The sequence below is a fragment of the Mirounga leonina genome, unplaced genomic scaffold, assembly GCF_011800145.1.
Source record: "Mirounga leonina isolate KUSES-001 unplaced genomic scaffold, KU_Mleo_1.0 Mir_115, whole genome shotgun sequence".
Taxonomy (NCBI): domain Eukaryota; kingdom Metazoa; phylum Chordata; class Mammalia; order Carnivora; family Phocidae; genus Mirounga; species Mirounga leonina.
In genome coordinates this window covers 82,443,959-82,466,959 of record NW_023270268.1, presented here as the reverse complement: position 1 = coordinate 82,466,959, position 23,001 = coordinate 82,443,959, and the positions used below count along the sequence as shown (strand labels likewise).

Here is a 23,001-nt window from a genome sequence, read left to right as displayed (position 1 = left end):
TTTATTTATTTATTTGACAGAGAGATAGACAGAAGAGCACAAGCAGAGGGAGTGGCAGAGGGAGAGGGAGAAGCAGGCTCTGCACTGAGCAGGGAACCCGATGCGGGACTCGATCCCAGGACCCTGATCCATGACCTGAGCTGAAGGCAGACGCTTAACCATCTGAGCCACCCAGGCGCCCCCATCATTAGTTTTTGATGTAGTGTTCCATGATTCATTGTTTGTGTATAACACCCAGTGCTCCATGCAGAACGTGCCCTCTTTAACACCCATCACCAGCCTAACCCATCCCACCACCCCCCTCCCCTCTAGAATCCTCAGTTTGTTTTTCAGAGTCCATCGTCTCTCATGGTTCATCTCCCTCTCCGATATCCCCCCCTTCATTCTTCCCCTCCCGCTATCTTCTTCTTCTTTTTTTTTTTAACATATATTGTATTATTTGTTTCAGAGGTACAGATCTGTGATTCAACAGTCTTGCACAATTCACAGCACTCACCATAGAACATACCCTCCCCAATGTCTATCACCCAGCCACCCCATCCCTCCCACCCCCGCACCACTCCAGCAACCCTCCGTGTGTTTCCTGAGATTAAGAATTCCTCATATCAGTGAGGTCATATGATACATGTCTTTCTCTGATTGACTTATTTCGCTCAGCATAACACCCTCCAGTTCCATCCACGTCGTTGCAAATGGCAAGATTTCAATCCTTTTGATGGCTGCATAATATTCCATTGTGTATATATATATATATATATATATATATATATATATATATATATACCACCTCTTCTTTATCCATTCATCTATCGATGGACATCTTGGCTCTTTCCACAGTTTGGCTATTGTGGACATTGCTGCTATAAACATCGGGGTACACATACCCCTTCAGATCCCTACATTTGTATCTTTGGGATGAATACTCAGTAGTGCAATTGCTGGATTGTATGGTAGCTCTATTTTCAACTTTTTGAGGAACCTCCACACTGTTTTCCAGAGTGGCTGCACCAGCTTGCATTCCCACCAACAGTGTAGGAGGGTTCCCCTTTCTCCACATCCCTGCCAACATCTGTCATTTCCTGACTTGTTAATTTTAGCCATTCTGACTGGTGTGAGGTGTCTCATTGAGGTTTTGATTTGGATTTCCCTGATGCCGAGCAATATTGAGCACTTTTTCATGTGTCTGTTGGCCATTTGGATGTCTTCTTTGCAGAAATGTCTGTTCATGTCTTCTGCCCATTTCTTGATTGGATCATTTGTTCTTTGGGTGTTGAGTTTAAGAAGTTCTTTATAGATTTTGGATATTAGCCCTTTATCTGATATGTCATTTGCAAATATCTTCTCCCATTCTGTCGGTTGTCTTTTGGTTTTGTTGACTGTTTCTTTTGCTTTGCAAAAGCTTTTTATCTTGATGAAGTCCTAATAGTTCATTTTTGCCCTTGCTTCCCTTGCCTTTGGCAATGTTTCTAGGAAGATGTTGCTGTAGCTGAGGTCGAAGGGGTTGCTGCCTGTGTTCTCCTCTAGGATTTTGATGGACTCCTGTCTCACATTTAGGTCTTTCAACCATTTTGAGTCTATTTTGTGGGTGGTGTAAGGAAACAGTCCAGTTTCATTCTTCTGCATGTGGCTGTCCAATTTTCCCAACACCATTTGTTGAAGAGACTTTTTTTTTTTCCATTCGACATTCTTTCCTGCTTTGTCAAAGATGAGTTGACCATAGAGTTGAGGGTCCATGTCTGGGCTCTCTATTCTGTTCCATTGATCTATGTCTCTGTTTTTGTGCCAGGACCATACTGTCTTGATGATGACAGCTTTGTAATGGAGCTGGAAGTCCGGAATTGTGATGCCGTCAGCTTTGCTTTTCTTTTTCAACATTCCTCTGGCTATGCGGGGTCTTTTCTGGTTCCATACAAATTTTAGGATTATTCGTTCCATTTCTTTGAAAAAAGTGGATGGTATTTTGATGGGAATTGCATTGAACGTGTAGATTGCTCTAGGTAGCATTGACATCTTCACAATATTTGTTCTTCCAATCCATGAGCATGGAACGTTTTTCCATTTCTTTGTCTCTTCCTCAATTTCTTTCATGAGTATTTTATAGTTTTCTGAGTACAGATCCTTTGCCTCTTTGGTTAGATTTATTCCTAGGTATCTTATGGTTTTGGGTGCAATGGTAAATGGGATCGACTCCTTAATTTCTCTTTCTTCTGTCTTGTTGTTGGTGTATAGGAATGCCACTGATTTCTGTGCATTGATTTTATATCCTGCCACTTTACTGAATTCCTTCCTGTATGAGTTCTAGCAGTTTTGGGGTGGAGTCTTTGGGGTTTTCCACATAAAGTATCATATCATCTGCAAAGAGTGAGAGTTTGACTTCTTCTTTGCCGATTTGGATGCCTTTTATTTCTTTTTGTGGTCTGATTGCTGTGGCTAGGACTTCTAATACTATGTTGAATAGCAGTGGTGATAGTGGACATCCCTGCCACGTTCCTGACCTTAGGGGGAAAGCTCTCAGTTTTTACCCATTGAGAATGATATTCGCTGTAGGTTTTTCATAGATGGCTTTTAGGATATTGAGCTAGGTACCCTCTATCCCTATACTCTGAAGAGTTTTGATCAAGAAAGAATGCTATACTTTGTCAAATGCTTTTTCTGCATCTATTGAGAGGATCATATGGTTCTTGTTCTTTCTTTTATTAATGTATTGTGTCACATTGATTGATGTGCGGATGTTGAACCAACCTTGCAGCCCAGGGATAAATCCCACTTGGTCGTGGTGAATAATCCTTTTAATGTACTGTTGGATCCTATTGGCTAGTATTTTGGTGAGAATTTTGGCATCCATATTCGTCAAGGATATTGGTCTGTAATTCTCCTTTTTGATGGGGTCTTTGTCTGGTTTGGGGATCAAGGTAATGGTGGCCTCATAAAACGAGTTTGGAAGTTTTCCTTCCATTTCTATTTTTTGGAACAGTTTCAGAAGAATAGGTATTAATTCCTCTTTAAGTGTTTGGTAGAATTCCCCTGGGAAGCCATCTGGCCCTGGGCTTTTGTTTTTTGGGAGATTTTTGATGACTGCTTCAATTTCCTTAGTGGTTATAGGTCTGTTCAGGTTTTCTATTTCTTCCTGGTTCAGTTTTGGTAGTTGATACATCTCTAAGAATGCATCCATTTCTTCCAGGTTATCTAATTTGCTGGCATAGAGTTGTTCATAATATGTTCTTATAATTGTTTGTATTTCTTTGGTGTTGGTTGTGATCTCTCCTCTTTCATTCATGATTTTGTTGATTTGGGTCATTTCTCTTTTCTTTTTGATAAGTATGGCCAGGGGTTTATCAATCTTATTAATTCTCAAAGAACCAGCTCCTAGTGTCATTGATCTGTTCTACTGTTCTTTTGGTTTTTATTTCATTGATTTCTGCTCTGATCTTTATTATTTCTCTTCTCCTGCTGGGTTTAGGCTTTATTTGCTGTTCTTTCTCTAGTTCCTTTAGGTGTAGGGCTAGGTTGTGTATTTGAGACCTTTCTTGTTTCTTGAGAAAGGCTTGTATTGCTATATACTTTCCTCTTAGGACTGCCTTTGCTGCATCCCAAAGATTTTGAACAGTTGTGTTTTCATTTTCATTGGTTTCCATGGATTTTTTAAATTCTTCTTTAATTTCCTGGTTGACCGATTCATTCTTTAGTAGGATACGCTTTAGCTTCCATGTATTTGAGTTCTTTCTGACTTTCCTCTTGTGATTGAGTTCTAGTTTCAAAGCATTGTGGTCTGAAAATAGGCAGGGAATGATCCCAATCTTTTGGTACCAGTTGAGACCTGATTTGTGACCTAGGATGTGATTGATTCTGGATCTAATGTTCCATGGGCACTAGAGAAGAATGTGTATTCTGCTGCTTTGGGATGGAATGTTCTGAATATATCTGTGAAGTTCATTTGGTCCAGTGTGTCATTTAAAGTCTTCATTTCCTTGTTGATCTTTTGCTTAGATGATCTGTCCATTTCAGTGAGGGGGGTGTTAAAGTCCCCCACTATTATTGTATTGTTGTTGATGTGTTTCTTTGCTTTTGTTAGTAATTGGCTTATATAATTGTCTGCTCCCATGTTAGGGGCATAGATATTTACAATTGTTAGATCTTCTTGATTGATGTGCGACCCTTTAAGTAGGATATAGTGTCCTTCCTCATCTCTTATTACAGTCTTTGGTTTAAAATCTAATTTGTCTGATATAAGGATTGCCACCCCAGCTTTCTTTTGATGTCCATTAGCATGGTAAATTGTTTTCCACCCCCCACCTTCAATCTGGGGGTGTCTTTGGGTCTAAAATGAGTCTCTTGCAGACAGTATATGATGGGTCTTGTTTTTTTATCCAATATGATAACCTGTGTCTTTTGATTGGGGCATTTAGCCCATTTACATTCAGGGTAACTATTGAAAGATAGGAATTTAGTGCCACTGTATTGCCTGTAAGGTGACTGTTACTGTATATTGTCTGTGTTCCTTTCTGGTCTATGTTGCTTTTAGGCTCTCTCTTTGCTTAGAGGACCCCTTTCAAGATTTCCTGTAGGGCTGGTTTTGTGTTCGCAAATTCCTTTAGCTTTTTTTGTCCTGGAAGCTTTTTATTTCTCCTTCTATTTTCATTGACAGCCTAGCTGGATATAGTATTCTTGGCTGCATATTTTTCTCATGTAGTGCTCTGAATATATCCTGCCAGTCCTTTCTGGCCTGCCAGGTCTTTGTGGATAGGTCTGTTGCCAATCTAATGTTTCTACCACTGTAGGTTACATATCTCTTCTCCCGAACTGTTTTCAGGATTGTCTCTTTGTCTCTGAGACTCATAAGTTTTACTATTATATGTCAGGGTGTTGACCTATTTTTATTGCTTTTGGGAGTGGTTCTCTGTGCTTCCTGGATTTTAATGCCTGTTTCCTTCCCCAAATTAGGGAAGTTCTCTGCTATAATTTGCTCCAATATACCTTCTGCCCCTCTCTCTCTTTCTTCTTCTTCTGGGATCCCAATTATTCTAATGTTGTTTCATCTTATAGTATCGCTTATCTCTCAAATTCTGCCCTCGTGATCCAGTAGTTGTTTATCTCTCTTTTTCTCAGCTTCTTTATTTTCCATCATTTGGTGTTCTATATCACTGATTCTCTCTTCTGCCTCATTTATCCTAGCAGTTACAGCCTCCATTTTTGATTGCACCTCATTAATAGCCTTTTTGATTTCGACTTGGTTAGATTTTAGTTATTTTATTTCTCCAGAAAGGGTTTCTCTAATAACTTCCATGCTTTATTCAAGTCCCACTAGTATCTTTAAAATCATCATTCTGAACTCTAGTTCCAATGTCTTACTAATGTCCGTATTAAGTAGGTCCCTGGCAGTCGGTCCTGCCTCTTGTTCTTTTAGTTGAGGTGATTTTTTCCATCTTGTCATTTTGTCCAGAGGAGAATAGATGAATGAGAGAACAAAATGCTAACAGGGTAACAACGTCCCCAGAAAATATACACTAAACAAATCAGAAAAGACCTGAAACTGGGGGAAAAGAAAGGGAAAGAAAGAGAAAAGAAGAAAAAAAGAAAAAAGAAAAAGATAAAAACAAACAAAAACAAAACAAAACAACCAGAATATAATCAAATATGATCAGGCTGGTGCATTGATCAGTGCCACACACTAGATTTTGGGCGTATTTTGGTCTATTAGAAGAAAGTGCCTCCCAAAATTTTAATGAAAGAAAAACTTATATATGTACAAAAATAAGGGTTAATATGATGAAGGGATGGAATATGACTGTAAAGATGAAAATTGTAAAATATTTTATAAAAGGAATTGATAAGAAGTTGGTTGAAAAAAGAAAGAAGAGGATTTTTTTTTTAAAAAAGGGAGAGAATGTGATCAGGCAGGAGACTAGAACAAAGCCATACACTAGAGATTTAGGGTATATTTTGATCTGTTAGAAGAAACTGTATCTCAAAATTTTAAGGAGAGAACAACTTATATATATATACCAAAAATAAGGGTAACTACTATGAAGGGATAGAATAGGACTCTAAAAATGAAAAATAAAATGTATTTTTAAAAAAAGGGTTCGATAAGATGTTGTCTGAAAAGGGGAAAAAGAAAAATTCAAAAAAAAAAGTTAAAAAAAGTAACTTTGAAAGACTAAAGAATCATGGTAAAAAAGCCATGGATTCTATGTGCAGTATTCCCCTACCACTGGAGTTCTGCCATTGTCATTGATGGGTAAACTTGGTCTTGGCTGGCTGTTCTCGCTGATCTTCTGGGGGACGGGCCTGTTGCCATGGTTCCCAAATGTCTTTGCCGGAGGCAGAATTGCCCGGCCCTTGCTGGGTAGGGCTAAGTCATCTGCTCGGGTTTGCTCTGATAACTTTTGTTCCCTGCAAACTTTCCTTCCAGCTTTGGAGGCCAAGACTGAAAATGGCGGCCTCCCAATCTCCGCCCTGGAGGAGCCAATAACTTGGGGCCCTACTCCTCAGTGCACCCCCAGAGAAAAGCAGTCAGTCACTCCCGTCTCCCCAGTCTCTGGCTGCACTCCGTGCTCACCGGGCCTGTGACCCAGCATTTCTATCTCTGGCTAACGACCCCGTGTGGAGTCTCCAAACCCAGCAGATCCCTGCGGTGCACTCCTGCACCGCTCCTCCTGGGGAAGGAAGGGGAGTCTCCCCGGATCTGCCGCTTGTTGGGTCCCTGCTGGAGGAGCAGTGGCCTGACTGTGCTGCGGATCACAGTTTAGGCAACCCTGAGCTGAGAGCCTGCGCCTCGGCTCCGTCTCTGCGGCTGGCTTCCCCGCTCCGATACTTGCAAGCTGTGCCGCACTCAGGCACCCCCGGTCTTTCTGTGACTCCGAGGGTCCTGAGACCACACTGTCCCATGAGGGTTCCACCCCCTGCTTAGCCACTGGAGCGACGTCCCTCAGTGGAGCCGACTTCTAAAAGTTCTGATTTTGTGCTCCGTGGCTCTATTACTTGCCAGTAGTGGCTGACGGAGGCCCCCTGCCCCGCCGTCTATCCTCCCGTATATCGCCTCGGATTCACTTCTCCGCACGTCCTATGTTCCAGAAAGTGGTCGCTTTTCTGTTCAGAGAGTTGTTGCTATTCTTTTCTTCGATCTCCTGTTGAGTTCATAGGTGTTCAGAATGGTTTGATCTCTATCCAGCTGAATTCCTGGGACCAGACGAAATCCAGGTCTCCTACTCCTCTGCCATCTTGCTCCTCTCCCTTCTTGTGTATTTCATATATTAAAACAACATATACTGTGAGGAAATAGCATGCACCACCAAACTCCTTATAAAGTTATAGATTAGGAACTCTGATGTGGGATAACTCAAGGCTGAAATAATGCTTAGTTCTCAAAGCTATTTGGGTACAAACACATATCTCGAATGATTAAAGTTCTTGATGTTCTCTACTTAAAGAACTAAACACAAATCTATGGTTATCAAAAACTACTTTGAGTGAACCAAGCATGCTGGGAAATTCCTTTCTACCAAAGAACACATACTTCTTATTGTTGGTGAACAGCCCAGCAAGTTGGATGACTTTTCATTTGACTGATAGGCTACTTAGTCTTTTGTTTTTAGCCAGTGTATTCAGTCGGGAACAAGACAGTGCTCCATCTTTAAAGAAACTAACACTTTACTGAATTAATACCAGGGGCCTATCCTCAAATAAATAAGCCTTTTTCTATTTTCCATTCTTCTTTTTCAGCAATCTGTAAAACTCCACCATCTAGTTGAGTCACATAATAGCATTACAGTCTCTGTATGTGGGAGAAAAGGTAAGTCTCATTATTTTAGATCTATGTGTGTTCATATGGAATCAAAACAGGATTTAAATTTGTATCTCTGTTTCTACTACTCTCATCTTCATATGCATTTTTTTCTGTACATTTACTTAAAGAGATGAGGTCCTTGAGACATTTTCATCCTAAAAAAACTTTATTGAGGTAAAATTGACATATAATTAATGGAACCAGTTTAAAATGTACAATTTGATAGATTTTGACTTATGTATATCCATGTAACTATCCATGAAACCATCACCACAATAAAGATAATGACTATCCATTACCCCCAAAGGTTGCCTTGTGCCTGTTTGTAATCATTCTTTTCAACCTCTCTCTCCCCATGGCCATCCTCAGGCAACCACTTTACATGTTTACAATTTTATATAAATGGTTGTACACTAGGCATTTTTTGTCTTTTATAACATATTCAGGTTAATTTTACAGGGGTCAAAGTTCCTAATTATTTTTAAATGCGTCCTTTTGTTAAAGTATGTCAATAGTTTATTCCTTTTTATTCCTGAGTAGAATCCCAGTGTATGGATAGACTAGTTTGTACATCCATTCACCTACTGATGGAAATTTGGGTTGTTCCTAGTATTAAGCTATTACAAAAAATGCCTCAATGAAAATTTGGGTTCAAGTCTTTGCATGGACATACACTTTCATTTTGTACGGGAAAATACATAACTGTGGAATGGCTGGGTCATATGGACAGGTAAATGTTTAACTTTTTAAGAAACTGCCAAACTGTTTTCCATAGTGTTTGTATCAGTTTACATTTTTACTAATATGAGAATTGCAGTTGCTCCACATTCTTGTCTACACTTGGTAGTCAGTTTTATAAAATTTTAGCCATTTTAACAGATGTGTAGTGGGATGTTATTGTAGTTTTAATTTGAATTTCCCTAATGACTAATGGCACTGACCATCTTTTCAAGTGCTTATTTTCTACTTATATATCCTCTTTGGTGAAGTGTCCAAATCTTTTGCTTATTAGGTTGTTTTCTAATTATTAACTTTTGAGAAGTTCTTTCTATATTCTGAATCCAAATCCTTTATCACAAGTATGATTTGCAAAGCTCTTCTCTCACTCTATGACTTATCTTTTCCATTCTTTTTACAGTGTCTCCCAAAGGGTGGATATTTCTACTTTTGTTAAAGTCAAGTTTATCAGATTTTCCTTCTGTGGATCTTGCTTTTTGTGTCATATCTAAGACATCTTTGCCTAATCCAAGGTTATTAAGCTTTTCTATGGTGTCCAAATGTAAATAAATGCTTAATATGTAAGTTCTTAATGAATATCTATTCAATAAATTGAGGTTAGGTACTTTTTGAGATTCAAAAATGCATTTTTTATAACAATACGATAGGAAAATATTGGTTAAATTCTGCATAGAATGAGTTCATCGAATCCTTCTCAATATGAAGGGTTCAAGCTGGAGCCTTACTTGGGAATCCTACACATCTGGGAAACTTGTTAATGGTTAGGGTAGATTGAACAGATTTAACAGTATTTAACAACTTTGTTGCATAGGAAGGTGGGGAGTACAAAGTAGGGAATTTTCCTAAAGGATTGATTAGTCTGATCAATGCATTTTATCAAGAAATGATCCACAGTTTTCAAAATGAGATAGTAATTATGAATATAGCCTGGTGGATATAATTCTAATCTTTCTTTATCCAATGCTATGAACATATCTATCTGGTTCCCAGGAGTGAGGGCTATAATTAACAACTGCAACAGATATTTTCCTATAACACAAAGAAGCAAACAACAATCTATAAAATTTGTAGCCCAAGCAGAAATGATTTGGGTTCCAGGATCAAAATGTCACATAAAATATAGTGATGCCCCTTCTCACACTTCATCTCAGACCTCCAAGAAATGGGGTTCATTACAAGAGGGAAATGTCCTGCATGAGAGAGAGAGAGAGAGACACATTCAGATCAAATCAAGTGTTGCCTTTTTGTTTTAACAGTTGGTTAGCAAAACCCAGGCTGTTTGCTTAGCTTTATTTACTTATGGTGGCTAAGAGTTTGTGGTTGCTACTGGAAAATTAGGTGCTTAGTAGGGTTTATAACCAAATTAGCTTTGGTGAGTAGAGAAATTTTTTTTTTATATATTTTTATTAAAAGAGAGAAAGATAGCCAAAAAGGGAACACAAGCAGGGGGAGTGGGCAGAGGGAGAAACAGGCTTCCTGCTGAGCAGGGAGCCTGATGGGGCTCGATCCAGGACCCTGGGATCATGACCTAAGCTGAAGGCAGGTGCTTAATGACTGAGCCACCCAGGCGCCCTGAGGAATATGTTTTTGAACTCATAAATAATCGGCAGCACTGCCACCTAGTCCTCTTTTTTTTTTTTTTTTTTTAAAGATTTTATTTATTTATTTGACAGAGAGAGAGCAGGAGAGTGGCAGAAGGAGAGGGAGAAACAGGCCCCCTGTCGAGTAGGGAGCCCCATCACTGCCACCTATTCCTTTCATGAGACTATTGTTGAAGTCCTTGGTGGTTAGCTGATAACCATGAGAGTATTGTTTTGTTTATTTCTCCAGGTGTAAAAGGCCTTCTCCAGACTAGACATCATTAGTGAGCCTTCTAATGGACAAATATACTTGCAATCTTTCAGGACAATTCTTTGCTTCCTACTATAAATTAGCATAGATCTGGTCTTCTAGTTATTTCTCCCTTCAGGCGCAAGAGGAAAGGTAGTGTAGTAGGTGGAGTTCTGCCCACTGTGAAGGTTTTCTTCTCCATAGTTATTCTGGGACTCTTAAGCCAGGATCTAATACCATGAAATGTTTGGGATTCTTTTTTGTCTATTAATGGCCATAAAAAACTTCATCTGAGGTCTTAGATGTACATTGAGAAAGAGACAACAGAATGACAGAATTGGGAAGACATGTTGTTGGGAGGTGAAAAAACTGTTCTTGAAATTCACTTGGACTTTCAACATCTGTTTAGGTCTTACTTTGTGTATAACTCTTCTACTTGATAATTGACTGCTGTTGGGAACTCATAATTTATATGGCCAGTCATATCAGATAATGGTAAATTCATGATAGGTGGGTATTCTCCCTGAGAGATTAATAGCAACAAACAAAAAACAAACACTACATTGTTTTCTAGAATGTTCAAAGTTTTAGGTTTCACATTTAGATCTATAATGTATTCTGAAGTTTTTTTAAATTGATGTTCATTCTTTGCAAATAGACATTCAAATGTTCCAGTACCATTTGTTGAAAAGACTATCCTTTCTCCACTGAGTTGCCTTTGCATCTTGGTCAAAAATCAGTTGCTCATACACAGGTGGAACTGTTTCTGGACTCCCTATTCTATTCTACTGATCTATCTGCTTGTCTTTATACCAGTGCCACCATATGGCTTTATAATATTATTTAACTAAGCTAATGGTAGTCCTTTAGCTTTGTTCTTCTTTTTCAGTGTTGCTTTGGTGATATTGGGACCTTTGACTTTAGAACCAACCTGTCAATTTCTAATAAGAAAAAACATGATGAGATTTTGATTAGGATTGTGCTGGATCTATAGATCCATAATTTGTGGAAATTTGTGGAAAATTGACATATTAATAAGTTTGGGTCTTCTGACTTATGGATATAGTATGTATCTACATTATTCAATCTTGGTTAATTTGGTCTTTGATTTCTCTCAGCGATGTTTTGCAGTTTTTGGTGTATGGGTCTTATACACTCTAAGATGCATTCCTAAATATTTCATGATTTTGATGCTATTGTGAATGGTATTTTTAAATGTATATGTTCAATTGTTCATTTGCTAGTAGTTTTTTCAAATGCATGTGATGATTAGTCTCTGTAGACTGTCATGTCTGTATTCTGAAGTTAGGGAGACCTCTGGATTTTGTCTGGGTTCCCCCTCCTTGCACAGTGGCCTGGGAACTCTCTAAGGGCAGTAAGCTGAGCAATTGTAGGGCACCTTCCCTTGTTTCCTGTCTTTTGTTGTTTATGTTCAGTGTTTAAAACCATTGTTTCATATATTTTGTATGGTTTTGGTTGTTTCAGATGGGAAGATAAATCTGCTCCTTTTTACTACATCTTGGCTGGAAGTAAAACTTCACCTTTTAAAAATACCCTGATCATTTTCTTGCTTAACTTTTTGTGATGAAACATTTTGCATACATATAACAATGGGGAGAATACGATAATGAAACCCCATGTAGCTATCACTCAGACTCAACAATTATCAACAGTTTTCCTCCCTCACTCTGGATTATTTTGGAACTATCCCAGATATCATATAATTTCATTTGAAAAAAATTCAGTATATATAAAATATAAAGATTCCTTTTTAATTCCTTTACCTAAAAAAACTAAAATAACTCCATAATTTAAAAAATCAATTATATAGAAGGGTTTGAATTTTCTCAATTGAATCACAAGTGTGGGTTTATACATGTATATGTATTTTCATATCAGGATCCAAATAAAGTCCACATACTGCAATTAGTTGATAAGTCTCAAGTTGAACTCTACACGTTCCCTCCTTTATATCTTACTTTTTTCCTTGCAAATTTTTTGTTGAAGAAAGTAAGAGGTTCATCCTATGGGTTCTACTGTTTGGATTATATTGATTACATATTCATAAAGTTATTTAACATGATTTTCTATAGCTTGCACTTCCCGTAAATTGGTCGTTAGATCTGGGGCTTGAGTTTTTGGCAAGAATACTTCATAGTTGATATCGCATACTTCCAAAGGGTGGTACGTACTATCTGACTATCTTCTTTTTGTGATTTTAGCAGACATAAATGTTTATGATCTAGATTAACTATTTCATTAGAAGTTTCCTAATTTCTACTTCTATCATACCATCTTCACATACTAAGTGGAGTATTTCTATAAAGAAAAACACCCTCCTCAAATATTTTATTACCCTGAGATTCAGTTTGTTTAAGAAAGACAGGATTAATATTTGATTATTTACTTTTATGTACCAGCTTTCAAAATAATGGGTTGATCCTCTAGCATTATCCAAAGGACTTTTTAGAGTCATTATGACTTCATATGGGTTGGCACATTTCCATCCATGGCAATTTTTATTCTTTACTGTGCTCAAATGGTCTCATCTTTGGCCATTGAGTGCCTCCTCAGGTTGGCTTCTGAATTCTTTTGCTGTGACCCCAGTAGTCTTTAAAAGTTTTATTGCTTTCTGATATGATATGATATTCCAAACTTACCTTGTACAATTCCTGCTCCAAACCTGGACACATCCATTTTTCCCAAGAGCTCTTAGATATGGTTAGAGACCTCAACCAGAGCACTCAGAGTGCTCATTTCTACCGTGTTAGTCACTATTGCTTGGCCTTTTCAGAAGACAGACCTAGTCTTCCGATATTTCTTTTTAGAGAGGGAGAGAGAAAGGGTGGGGGAGGGGCAGAGGGAGAGAGAATTTTAAGCAGGCTCAATGCCCAGCACAGAGCTGACAGGGGGCTCGATCTCACAACCCTGAGATCATGACCCGAGTCGTAATCAAAGAGTCGGATGCTTAACTAATAATCACCCAGGACCCCATCTTCTGACATTTCTAATTCAAGTTTAGGACTATGGGCTTTTTACTTAACTTTGTTGATTTTACTTTTGTCTCTCCTTTATCTCAAAAGTTGCAATTCTCAATGACAGCAACCAATTACTCATTTGCTCTATACCTCATACACAGTAATCTCAGAGTTGAAAGCCAAAACACCTGGGAGGAATATAATTCCTAAAGACAATTTGAGATTTTGGAAGGCAGCTATGCTCACCACTATACCACCAACGCCAGCTTGACAATTTGAGATTTTGTTGGAGTTCTTTTCCCTTGTTTGTGATATACCATATGAAATGTACAAATTATACTTTTTAAAAAAACTTATGTTTCAAAGTTACTCAGAATGGTTCTTCTCTCTATGGTTATGCCAGCAACTCAATAAATTCATCTCATTCATTTTGCCTTAGATTTTTAGTGTTAACTTTTCAAATATATTTTTGTATTAGTTTATGTAGGTATTATACACAAATATATATTATATAAAGTATATAATTATAAATTAGTAAAATTTTATATTAAATATATAAATTATTTAAAATATATACTATATAAAATCATATAAAATATCTACATGGTTCAAAAGTTAAATCTGTAAGTCAAAACATTCAGGAGAGCTTTGCTCCTATCCCTCTTTTCTCTACCTTGTGCACTCACTCTCTCTATAAGACTCATTTTTGTTTGTTTTTGATTTATTCTTACATTTAAAAAATACAGAGAAATTATATATAACATCCATATCTACATAATATATATACAGAATAGTGTATATATTTACACAACTGCTTAGATAATAGGGGTATACCATACACGTTTAGCTCATATTTGCTGTTATGTTTGCTTTACATGCTTTTTTTTTAAAATATTGAGACATGGTTGACATACTATGTCATATTAGTTCAGGTGTATTTACATACTTAACTATGTTTCCTAGAGATTCTTTCATAGCGGGATATATAAATTTTTTTTGCTCATTATTTCAGCTTTCTAGTACTTTTGTGTATGGAGGAACATTGTTTATTCAATCATTTCTCTATTTTTTTTTAAAGATTTTATTTATTTATTTTGACAGAGGGAGACACAGTGAGAGAGGGAACACAAGCAGAGGGAGTGGGAGAGGGAGAAGCAGGCTTCCCGCGGAGCAGGGAGCCTGATGCGGGGCTCGATTCCAGGACCCTGGGATCATGACCTGAGCCGAAGGCAGATGCTTAACGACTGAGCCACCCAGGCGCCCCCAATCATTTCTCTATTGAAGGATTTTATTTTTTAGTTTTTTACTATTACAGATAGTGCTATAATAAAAAGGCTTGTGCATATATCTGTCTTTTCTTATTTCCGCCAGTCTATCTTTGGCATAGATTTCCAGAAGTAAAATTGCTGAGTTAAAGAATAAATGCATGTATGTACTTTTGCTAGATAGATATAGCCAAATTTCTTTCCATGGAGATTGTACCAGCTTGCATTTGTGCCAGAAATGCGTGTTTCCTCATAGCCTTGTCGACAGAATATGCTGGCAAACCTTTAGGTTTTTCTAATTAGCTAGGTGGGCAATGTTAGATGTATTTCCTTTTTTCTTTTTTTAGGAAATAACTTAAAACTTACAGAAAAGTTGCAAGAATAATTCAAATAACTTTTTCCCTGAGCCATTTGAGAGTAAGTTGCCAACATATAGCTCTATGACTCCTACATATTTTAGTGTATATTTCTTTTTTTTTTCTTAAAGATCTTATTTATTTATTTGATAGAGAGATAGCGAGAGCAGGAACACAAGCAGGGGGAGTGGGAGAGGCAGAAGCAGGCTTCCCTCTGAGCAGAGAGCCCAATGCAGGGCTCGATCCCAGGACCCTGGGATCATGAGCTGAGCCAAAGGCAGACGCTTAATGATTGAGCCACCCAGGCGCCCCTATTTTAGTGTATATTTCTTAAAGACAAGGACATTCTCCTACATAAATGACAGTGTAGCCATTAATATCAAGAAGTTAATATTGACATATTAATAGCAACTGATGCTCAGACCCCACTCAAGTTCTGCCAGTGGTCTTAATAATGTTCTTTACAAGAAAGGATTTGGAATTACACAATAGCATTGTTAGACACATCTCTTTAATCTTTAATCTTTCCTTGACTTCATGACCTTGACTCCTTTCACTCTGGTTACTTTGTGGAATGTCTCTCAATTTGGATTTGTCTGATATTTCCTCATAGTTAAATTCAGGTTATGCACTTTTGGCTGGAATATCATAGAAGTGATGCCATGTCCTCATTGTTTCCTCTCAGGTGGTACATAATTTAAATTTGTTGTATTACTGGTGATGTTAACTTGGATCACTTAATTAAATAGTATCTGCCAGGTTTCTCCATTGTAAATTTACTCTTTTGCCCTTTGTAATTAATAGTTATTTTGTTGAGAGATACTTTGAGACTATATAAACAAGCCACCCTCATTAAATTTACCTACTAGTTGTACATTGCTATTTCTTGGCTAAATTATTACTTTGATAGTTGCCAAATGGTGATTTTCTAATTGTATCTTTTCTCCTACATTAATTGTAATTTTACTGTAAGAAAAAGCTATCTTTTCTCCCCATTTATTTATCCATTTACTTATGTCATATGGACTCATGAATTCCTATTTTATTTTATGGGTTATAGTTCATTTATCATCATTTACTGTAATGCTCAAATCATTACAGATTTAGGGAGTGAGAGCCCCTTAAGTTGGCTTTGATGTTTCTTCTATCTGTCTCCATCTTTCCTTGAGCGCTTTTTTACTTAATGGAGCAACAAAATGTTTTAGCTTATATCATACTTCTCTTGGCCCAGCCTTGTAACCAGCCATTTCCTTAAGGAACCCTGATTCTTTTTTGGGGAGGAGGAATAGAATTTAGAAACCAAAATTTGGGCACTAGATATGCACATTATTATTCGGGTTTCATGGCTCCTAGGCCCTCTCAGACAACATAAAAAAAGACAAGCAAACATATATGTGTGTATTCTCATATACATATTCATTTACATCTATATTATTTTTCTATTTATCTATTGAAAACTGTCAATTTACATTGTTGTCTCCAATTCTAATCCAATACCACAGAGTTCAGTCTAGTTTTATTTCCGTCTATATTTGTAACTTCCTTTCTTCATGAGAAACCTGGCTCTCATTAGCCTCATTATATTACTTATTCTATCAATCCCTGCTGAGTGTAACCCATCATCTATCATTACTGATGCTTTCCCCCACTTCCATGTAGACATATTTTTCACTGCTTGAACTCCAACATCCCACACCAGGCCACTGTCAACATGGGGGCCCTTCTCTCCCTCCTTGGGCTCTGACCCCCTGCACCATGCCATGTGAACACCTGTCCATCCTTGTTAGGCTCCAAAACCTGCAGCAGGCTGCCACCCACATCCCCAACCTTCTGCAAGGATGCCTAGCTTGTTTAACCTCGATAGCTTTGGGACTGAGCAAGGAAGGAAAGAAATACAAGAAAGCAGACAGGAAGAAAGGAAGGAAAGAAGGCAGTTAGGAAGGAAGGAATTTTCAATTTTTAAGTTCAAATGTTTAATATGTTGCTTGAATTGTGTGTGTGCTTGCACATTTGTGAACTGCTAACATCTCTAGCAATTTTGCTATAGTCATTTGCTATACATCTCTTTTTTTAAGAGTTCTTTATACATTAGGAATATTAATCTTTTGTAATGTAATGTAAGTTTCAAACATGTTTTCTGAATTTGTCTTTAGTTTTTTTCTGTTTATTTATTGTTTTTCCATACAAAGGTTTTTATTTTATGTAATCTGTTATTTTTTTCTTATTGTTTCCAGATTTCAAATCGATGTTGAGGGACAGCTTTCTTTTTAAAAATGCCCTGGTTGCTTTTTCATTGATTTCCAATTAAGGTAGTTGTTGGACTATGTTTCTGTGGGAAAAAAATCTGACTTGACTCTGCCATCTCACACTTTCAGCTGGAGTCCAAGAGCTGGAATCACGCTTCCTGGTACCTGGAGATCTATTAGTTTTGACAGCGAACAAAGTGCAAATGCCATGTGATGCCATCCTGATTGATGGCAGCTGTGTGGTAGATGAAGGCATGCTGACAGGTATGGTTCTGTCTCACGATTTACAGCCTCCGTAAGCTCTCCTGGGTTCCTCCTCTATCTGAACAACAATGGCAAAGCACGGGGCTGCTATGGCACCTTCCCACTCCCACAAGTCTTACTTGACTGTCCTGCTCTGGATGGTTCTGAGGGTTCAAATTAAAGCTGCTTTCTATGTGCTAAGTTTGATACAGTTGTAACTTTCTGAGAGCTTAGCATTTTCTTCTTGAAGGAAGGGTATTACAACCCTGTCATTTTACTTTAAAAGGTTGTGGAGGTCATTAGATGTTTCAGAATCATCTGTGACTTTTATGTTTAGTGTTTTCATATAAAATATATCTTCAGATAAACTTGGAGGATGATGACATCCTGTTGATGTCATCTAGAAACCCAGAAGGTCAAATCCAAGCTCTTTCTGGCTTGGCTTGACCATGTTGAAAAGTTCATGACACAGGATTTGGCACATCTGCTACTATGAAAATACACACTGGGAATTTTGGACTACCTGTATTTCATTTTTAAATAGCATGCTGGAGCTGGGAGGGACCTTAGAGGTCACTGCATCTCATGGATATGGAAGCTGAGGTCTAGAGAGGAGAAGTTACTTGTTCAAGGTCACAGTGCTTTGAGTTCTCACGCATACATATGAGGAGATGTTTTGTCAACATTTCTGTAAGATAAAGAAGAATCATAAAGTCTTTTTCACAGGTGGACTAGGGGGTTGAGAAGACACATTGATATACTGTGGTTCCCATGAAAGCCCAAATTGAATCCATTTCTCCTGGGCAGCCCAGGAAGGCATGAAATAAGAGACAAGAACACACATCTTTCTTCTATTAACTTTACCAAAAATATATTTTTAAAAATATTTTATTTATTTATTTGACAGAGAGAGAGAGCAAGAGAGGCGACACAAGCAGGGGGAGTGGGAGAGGGAGAAGCAGGCTTCCCGCTGAGCAGGGAGCCCGATGTGGGACTCAGTCCCGGGACCCTGGGATCATGACCTGAGCCGAAGGCAGATGTTTGACAACTGAGCCACCCAGGTGCCCCCCCAAAATATTTTTTAAATGTGTGGCAGGCCAGGTTTCTTACTATAAGGAACACATAGATTTGTAAAAATCCCTTAGTGCTGGGACTCTTGCAATACTAAGGACCATTTTCCTGCAAAAGTGCGGAATATATACCTGACTTTGTACTGCCCACTCTGCAAAGACCAGTGGAAGGTTTACAAGGTTTGTTTCTCAGAACAGGCCCTAATTATTTCCATAACTTCATTCACCACTTTGTATTAGCACTTCAACCTGCTTCAGTCTGTCCCCACTGCAGGGCAAAAGTCACCCATGTCCCAGTTGCCAAATCCAAAGGATTCTTCAGATTTCTTTTCTTATGGGCCTCTCTGCTGCTTTTGACTATTCTGACCATCTCTTCCTCTGGAAAACTCTCTTCTCCCTAATTTTCCAAGACAGCCTATGTCTCCAAGTTCTTCTACCACTGATGACACCATCCAGTGTCCTATGCTGCTTCTCCTTCCCCATACTCTTGATTGTTGGTGCTGCTCAGAGCTATGTCCTAGCCCTATCCTCTTCTACCCTCACATGTGGTCCCTAAGTAATCTCATCTCTCCCATGGCTTTAATCATGGTCTGCAAGGTAGTGAATCTGACTAAATGTCTCCGGTCAAGACCTCTCCCCTGAACTCCAGACCCAAATAAATAAATGCAAGACATCTCAGCAGAGCCATTCCACAAGGCATCTCCAACTCATCATGGTGACCATAAGGCAATTCTTCCTTCCTCCTATAATCCCTATGTTGATGACTACCACCACCCTCTGCTCATTCTCCCAAGTTGGAAACCAGGAAGCCATTTTGAATTTCTCTGTCCCTATGACCTGCCAAGATAAAAACTCCCCAAGTTTTGTAACTTCTCGCCTCCTTATTTCTCAAATCCAGCACTTCCTCTCTACTCCCACTGCCAACTGCCGTAGTTCAGATCTCGTTCTCTCCGACTGGATGTCCAGCCTCCAACCTCACTAGACTTCAATCCACTCCCATACAGCAGAGTGCTCTCTCTTATACACAAATATGATGTTAGTCTCCTGAATAAAGCAGTGAAATATCTCCCCACCCCCTTCTGCCACTAATGCCTACAAAAACCATTTAAACACTTAAATATGTACACTTGGGCCCTCCATGCTTTGACTCCTACACAGCTCTCATGGCCACTCACTCCCCAACACCCCACATTCTGGATTGCACAACTTGCTATTCCCTACATAGCTATTTCTAGCCTTTTTAAGCATCCATGTGTGATGTTACAAAACTTATAGTATTTATAATTCATTATACTTATTTGCCTGGACTATAAATCTCCTAAAAACAAGAACCATATTTCTTTCTCCTTGTATCCCTAAAACCTAGGGTTGTCCTTGCCTCCATGGCAAGCTTAGAACAAATGTCTGCCACATGCTGAGTGAGGGCATGCATGATTCAAAAGAGTGAAGGCTCCTCACCTCACAAAATGAGATGCTCGTTTTCTATAGGAGAAAGTATTCCAGTGACTAAAACTCCATTACCCAAGACGGAGAGCTCTGAGCCCTGGAAAACACAGAGTGAAGCAGACTATAAATGGCATGTCCTCTTCTGTGGGACAGAGATTATCCAAGCCAGGGGAGCCTGTTCTGGGACCGTGAGAGCGGTGGTGCTGCAGACTGGTGAGTTACCAGCTCTTCTTTTGTCTTGTTACTTTTTTTTTTTTTTTTTAAGATTTTATTTATTTGACAGACAGAGAGATAGCTAGAGCAGGAACACAAGCAGGGGGAGTGGGAGAGGGAGAAGCAGACTCCCTGCCAGGCAGGGAGCCCGATGTGAGACTCGATCCCAGCACCCTGGGATCATGACCCGAGCCGAAGGCGGACGCTTAACGACTGAGCCACCCAGGCGCCCCTTGTCTTGTTACTTTAATGACATATTTCTGCTTCATTTATCTAGTGCCTTAAATTTACTAGGTAAGGAATAGTCTTTAGGTAATAAGCCAAATATATGTAAATTCATATATTTTAAGTGTGAATTGCACTATGGTGTATGCCTTTTAGTAAAAATAATCCTGAAGACAATTACTACTTATGTGTTTTGTGGTTTATAAGCTATTTCCATATATGAAACCAATACAGCAAAGATGCCTGTTCCCACTTTGTACATGAATAGGCTGAGCTCAGCACAATCCAAGCAGGCTTAAAAAAAAAATTACACAGCCAGTTGCCGACAGAGCTGGACCTAGAACCTAGAGCTTTTAACCCCAAATCCCAAGTTCTTTTCTAGGCAGGGCTAGAAACTGAAACTTGACACTGAAAAGTATTAGAAATTAAGTCCATCGGTATTTACTGGGCCATATAGTTTAAATTCAAGTAACATGAGTGTGTGTGTGTGTGTGTGTGTGTGTGTGTGTGTGAATGCTCATGAGTCATTTCCTTAAACTGAAATTATACTAGGGAGTGCCTGGGTGTCTCTCAAGAGTCAAGCGTCAGACTCTTAATTTTGGCTCGGGTCATGATTTGAGCTGGGCACTCAGCACGAGTCTGCTTGTCCCTCTCCCTCTGCCCCTAACTGTTCTCGAGCATGCCTTCTCTCAAACAAATAAAATCTAAAAAAATGAAGTTATACTTGGAAAAGCTGTGTTCTGTTCCCAGTGTGGTGGTTTCCTTGCTCTGGGATGCATTGAAATTGAAAGTAGAGAGGAGAAAGATCAGAGAGTAATAGACTCTGAAATAGGCATGGTGAGATATTTCCGTTCAGCACTCAGGTATTTTCCCAATTATCCTTTAATTTTCTTTGGGCTTAAGAGCTGTTTAAATATCTCCAGAAAAAAACAAAGGCCATGTTGAGGCTTAGAAGAGCTCTAGCAGTAGGATTTTTCATCCTGAGAATGTGGAGTGTGTGTTTGTTATTTCAGGATTCAACACTGCAAAAGGGGACCTCGTGAGATCCATTCTTTACCCAAAGCCAATGAATTTTAAGCTCTACAGGGACGCCATCAGGTTCCTCTTGTGCCTTGTAGGGACAGCAGCGATTGGGATGATCTATACTTTGTGCGTCTATGTGCTCAGTGGGGTAAGCTGCTTTTGTTCTTTTACTACATCCATCTCTGTATAATTTAGACTCTGCGTGTTAACCTTAATCTCAGGCATGGTTTACAAATCTGGGAACAAAGGCAAACACTGAAAACCTGCACATATACTCACAGTTCCCCAATATCAGCGACTGATCACCAAGTAATATAACAATCAGATCCAGAGGGACAAAACACTGCTTATTGAGCTATCGACATGCCTCTTGTCTGGTACACTTCTCCTTATGCTATTTTTTCATTTTCAATCTGAGAATATATTTATTCCAATAATGTAGTGTTTTGTAGTTATTAAATAAGGAATTTAAAATAAAAGCCAGATACCCAATGTTGGTGAGGTCATGGCAGACTTGTACATTGTTCTCTGCTGGTAGTAGAATGAAGCATTACAAACCTTTTCATTGTACTTTGGAAAATTTATGAGAGCCATACTCTTTGACCCTTTCATATCATTTCTGGGAATTTGACCAAAGAAGTAAAAAAAAAAAAAGAAGAAGAAGGAAAAAAGCCATACGCACAATGCTGTTCAGGATTGATTTACCTGATTTACCTGTAAGAGCTAAAGAGTGACTTTTTGTCTCAGGATCCTCCTGAGGAGGTGGTGAAGAAAGCTCTGGATGTCATCACAATTGCAGTTCCTCCTGCTCTGCCCGCTGCTTTGACCACGGGCATTATCTATGCCCAGAGGAGGCTGAAGAAGAGAGGCATCTTTTGCATCAGCCCCCAGAGGATCAATGTATGTGGACAATTAAACCTTGTCTGCTTTGACAAGGTATGTGTGTTCCATCCTCGTTCTCATTGCCATTTTGTCATCATTGTCATCGGGTGGAGGTGACTCACACTCCTCTGGAGCAGGAAACAGAGGATGTGGCATCTGACTTCATTTTATCTCTGGTTGGGTGTGTGATCTAGGAAAGGCACATCTCTTGAGCTCTCAGATTCTGGGGTTTAGAGGAGGGAGAGTAAATACTGAATAGGTGAATCTTTTTACAGTCCTTCCAGCTCCAATATTCTATAAAATACAGTTAATTAAACTGGCATTCTGTCCCTCCTCAGTCAAAACCCCATACAAAGAACAAAACTGAAACCCTTTACTATGGTCATTGCTGTATCCCTAATGCTAAGAATCTTGCTAGGTGTATAGTCCGTGCTCAATAAATATTTATTGAGTTAGTGAATGAATAGAAAAAGGAAGAGTTTAACTGTGTTTTACTTGGGTAATTGGACTTGGTTATATGAAGACCCCAATCAAATCCTTACTATATTTTCCCATCTGTAGTATATTGCTTAAGATTATCCTTGATTATATGCTAGTTATTCCCAATGAGCCTCTTATTCTATCTTCTCTTGACTGTATTCTTTTGGTCTGTGCCTAAACTGGGTGAGGGTGGGAGCTGTGAGAGGGGAAGATGGAGAAG

General features: G+C 38.7%; 1 protein-coding gene across 1 annotated transcript in view; it reads left to right on the top strand.

Annotated features, from left to right (window-relative positions):
- ATP13A4 (ATPase 13A4) overlaps positions 1-23,001 on the top strand; it is a 130,748-nt gene that overhangs the window by 62,744 nt on the left and 45,003 nt on the right. The window contains exons 8-12 of the mRNA XM_034999838.1: positions 7,723-7,792; positions 17,329-17,463; positions 20,001-20,171; positions 21,410-21,567; positions 22,167-22,355. Coding sequence (XP_034855729.1) covers positions 7,723-7,792; positions 17,329-17,463; positions 20,001-20,171; positions 21,410-21,567; positions 22,167-22,355 — 723 coding nt within the window. The remainder of the gene's footprint in view (positions 1-7,722; positions 7,793-17,328; positions 17,464-20,000; positions 20,172-21,409; positions 21,568-22,166; positions 22,356-23,001) is intronic.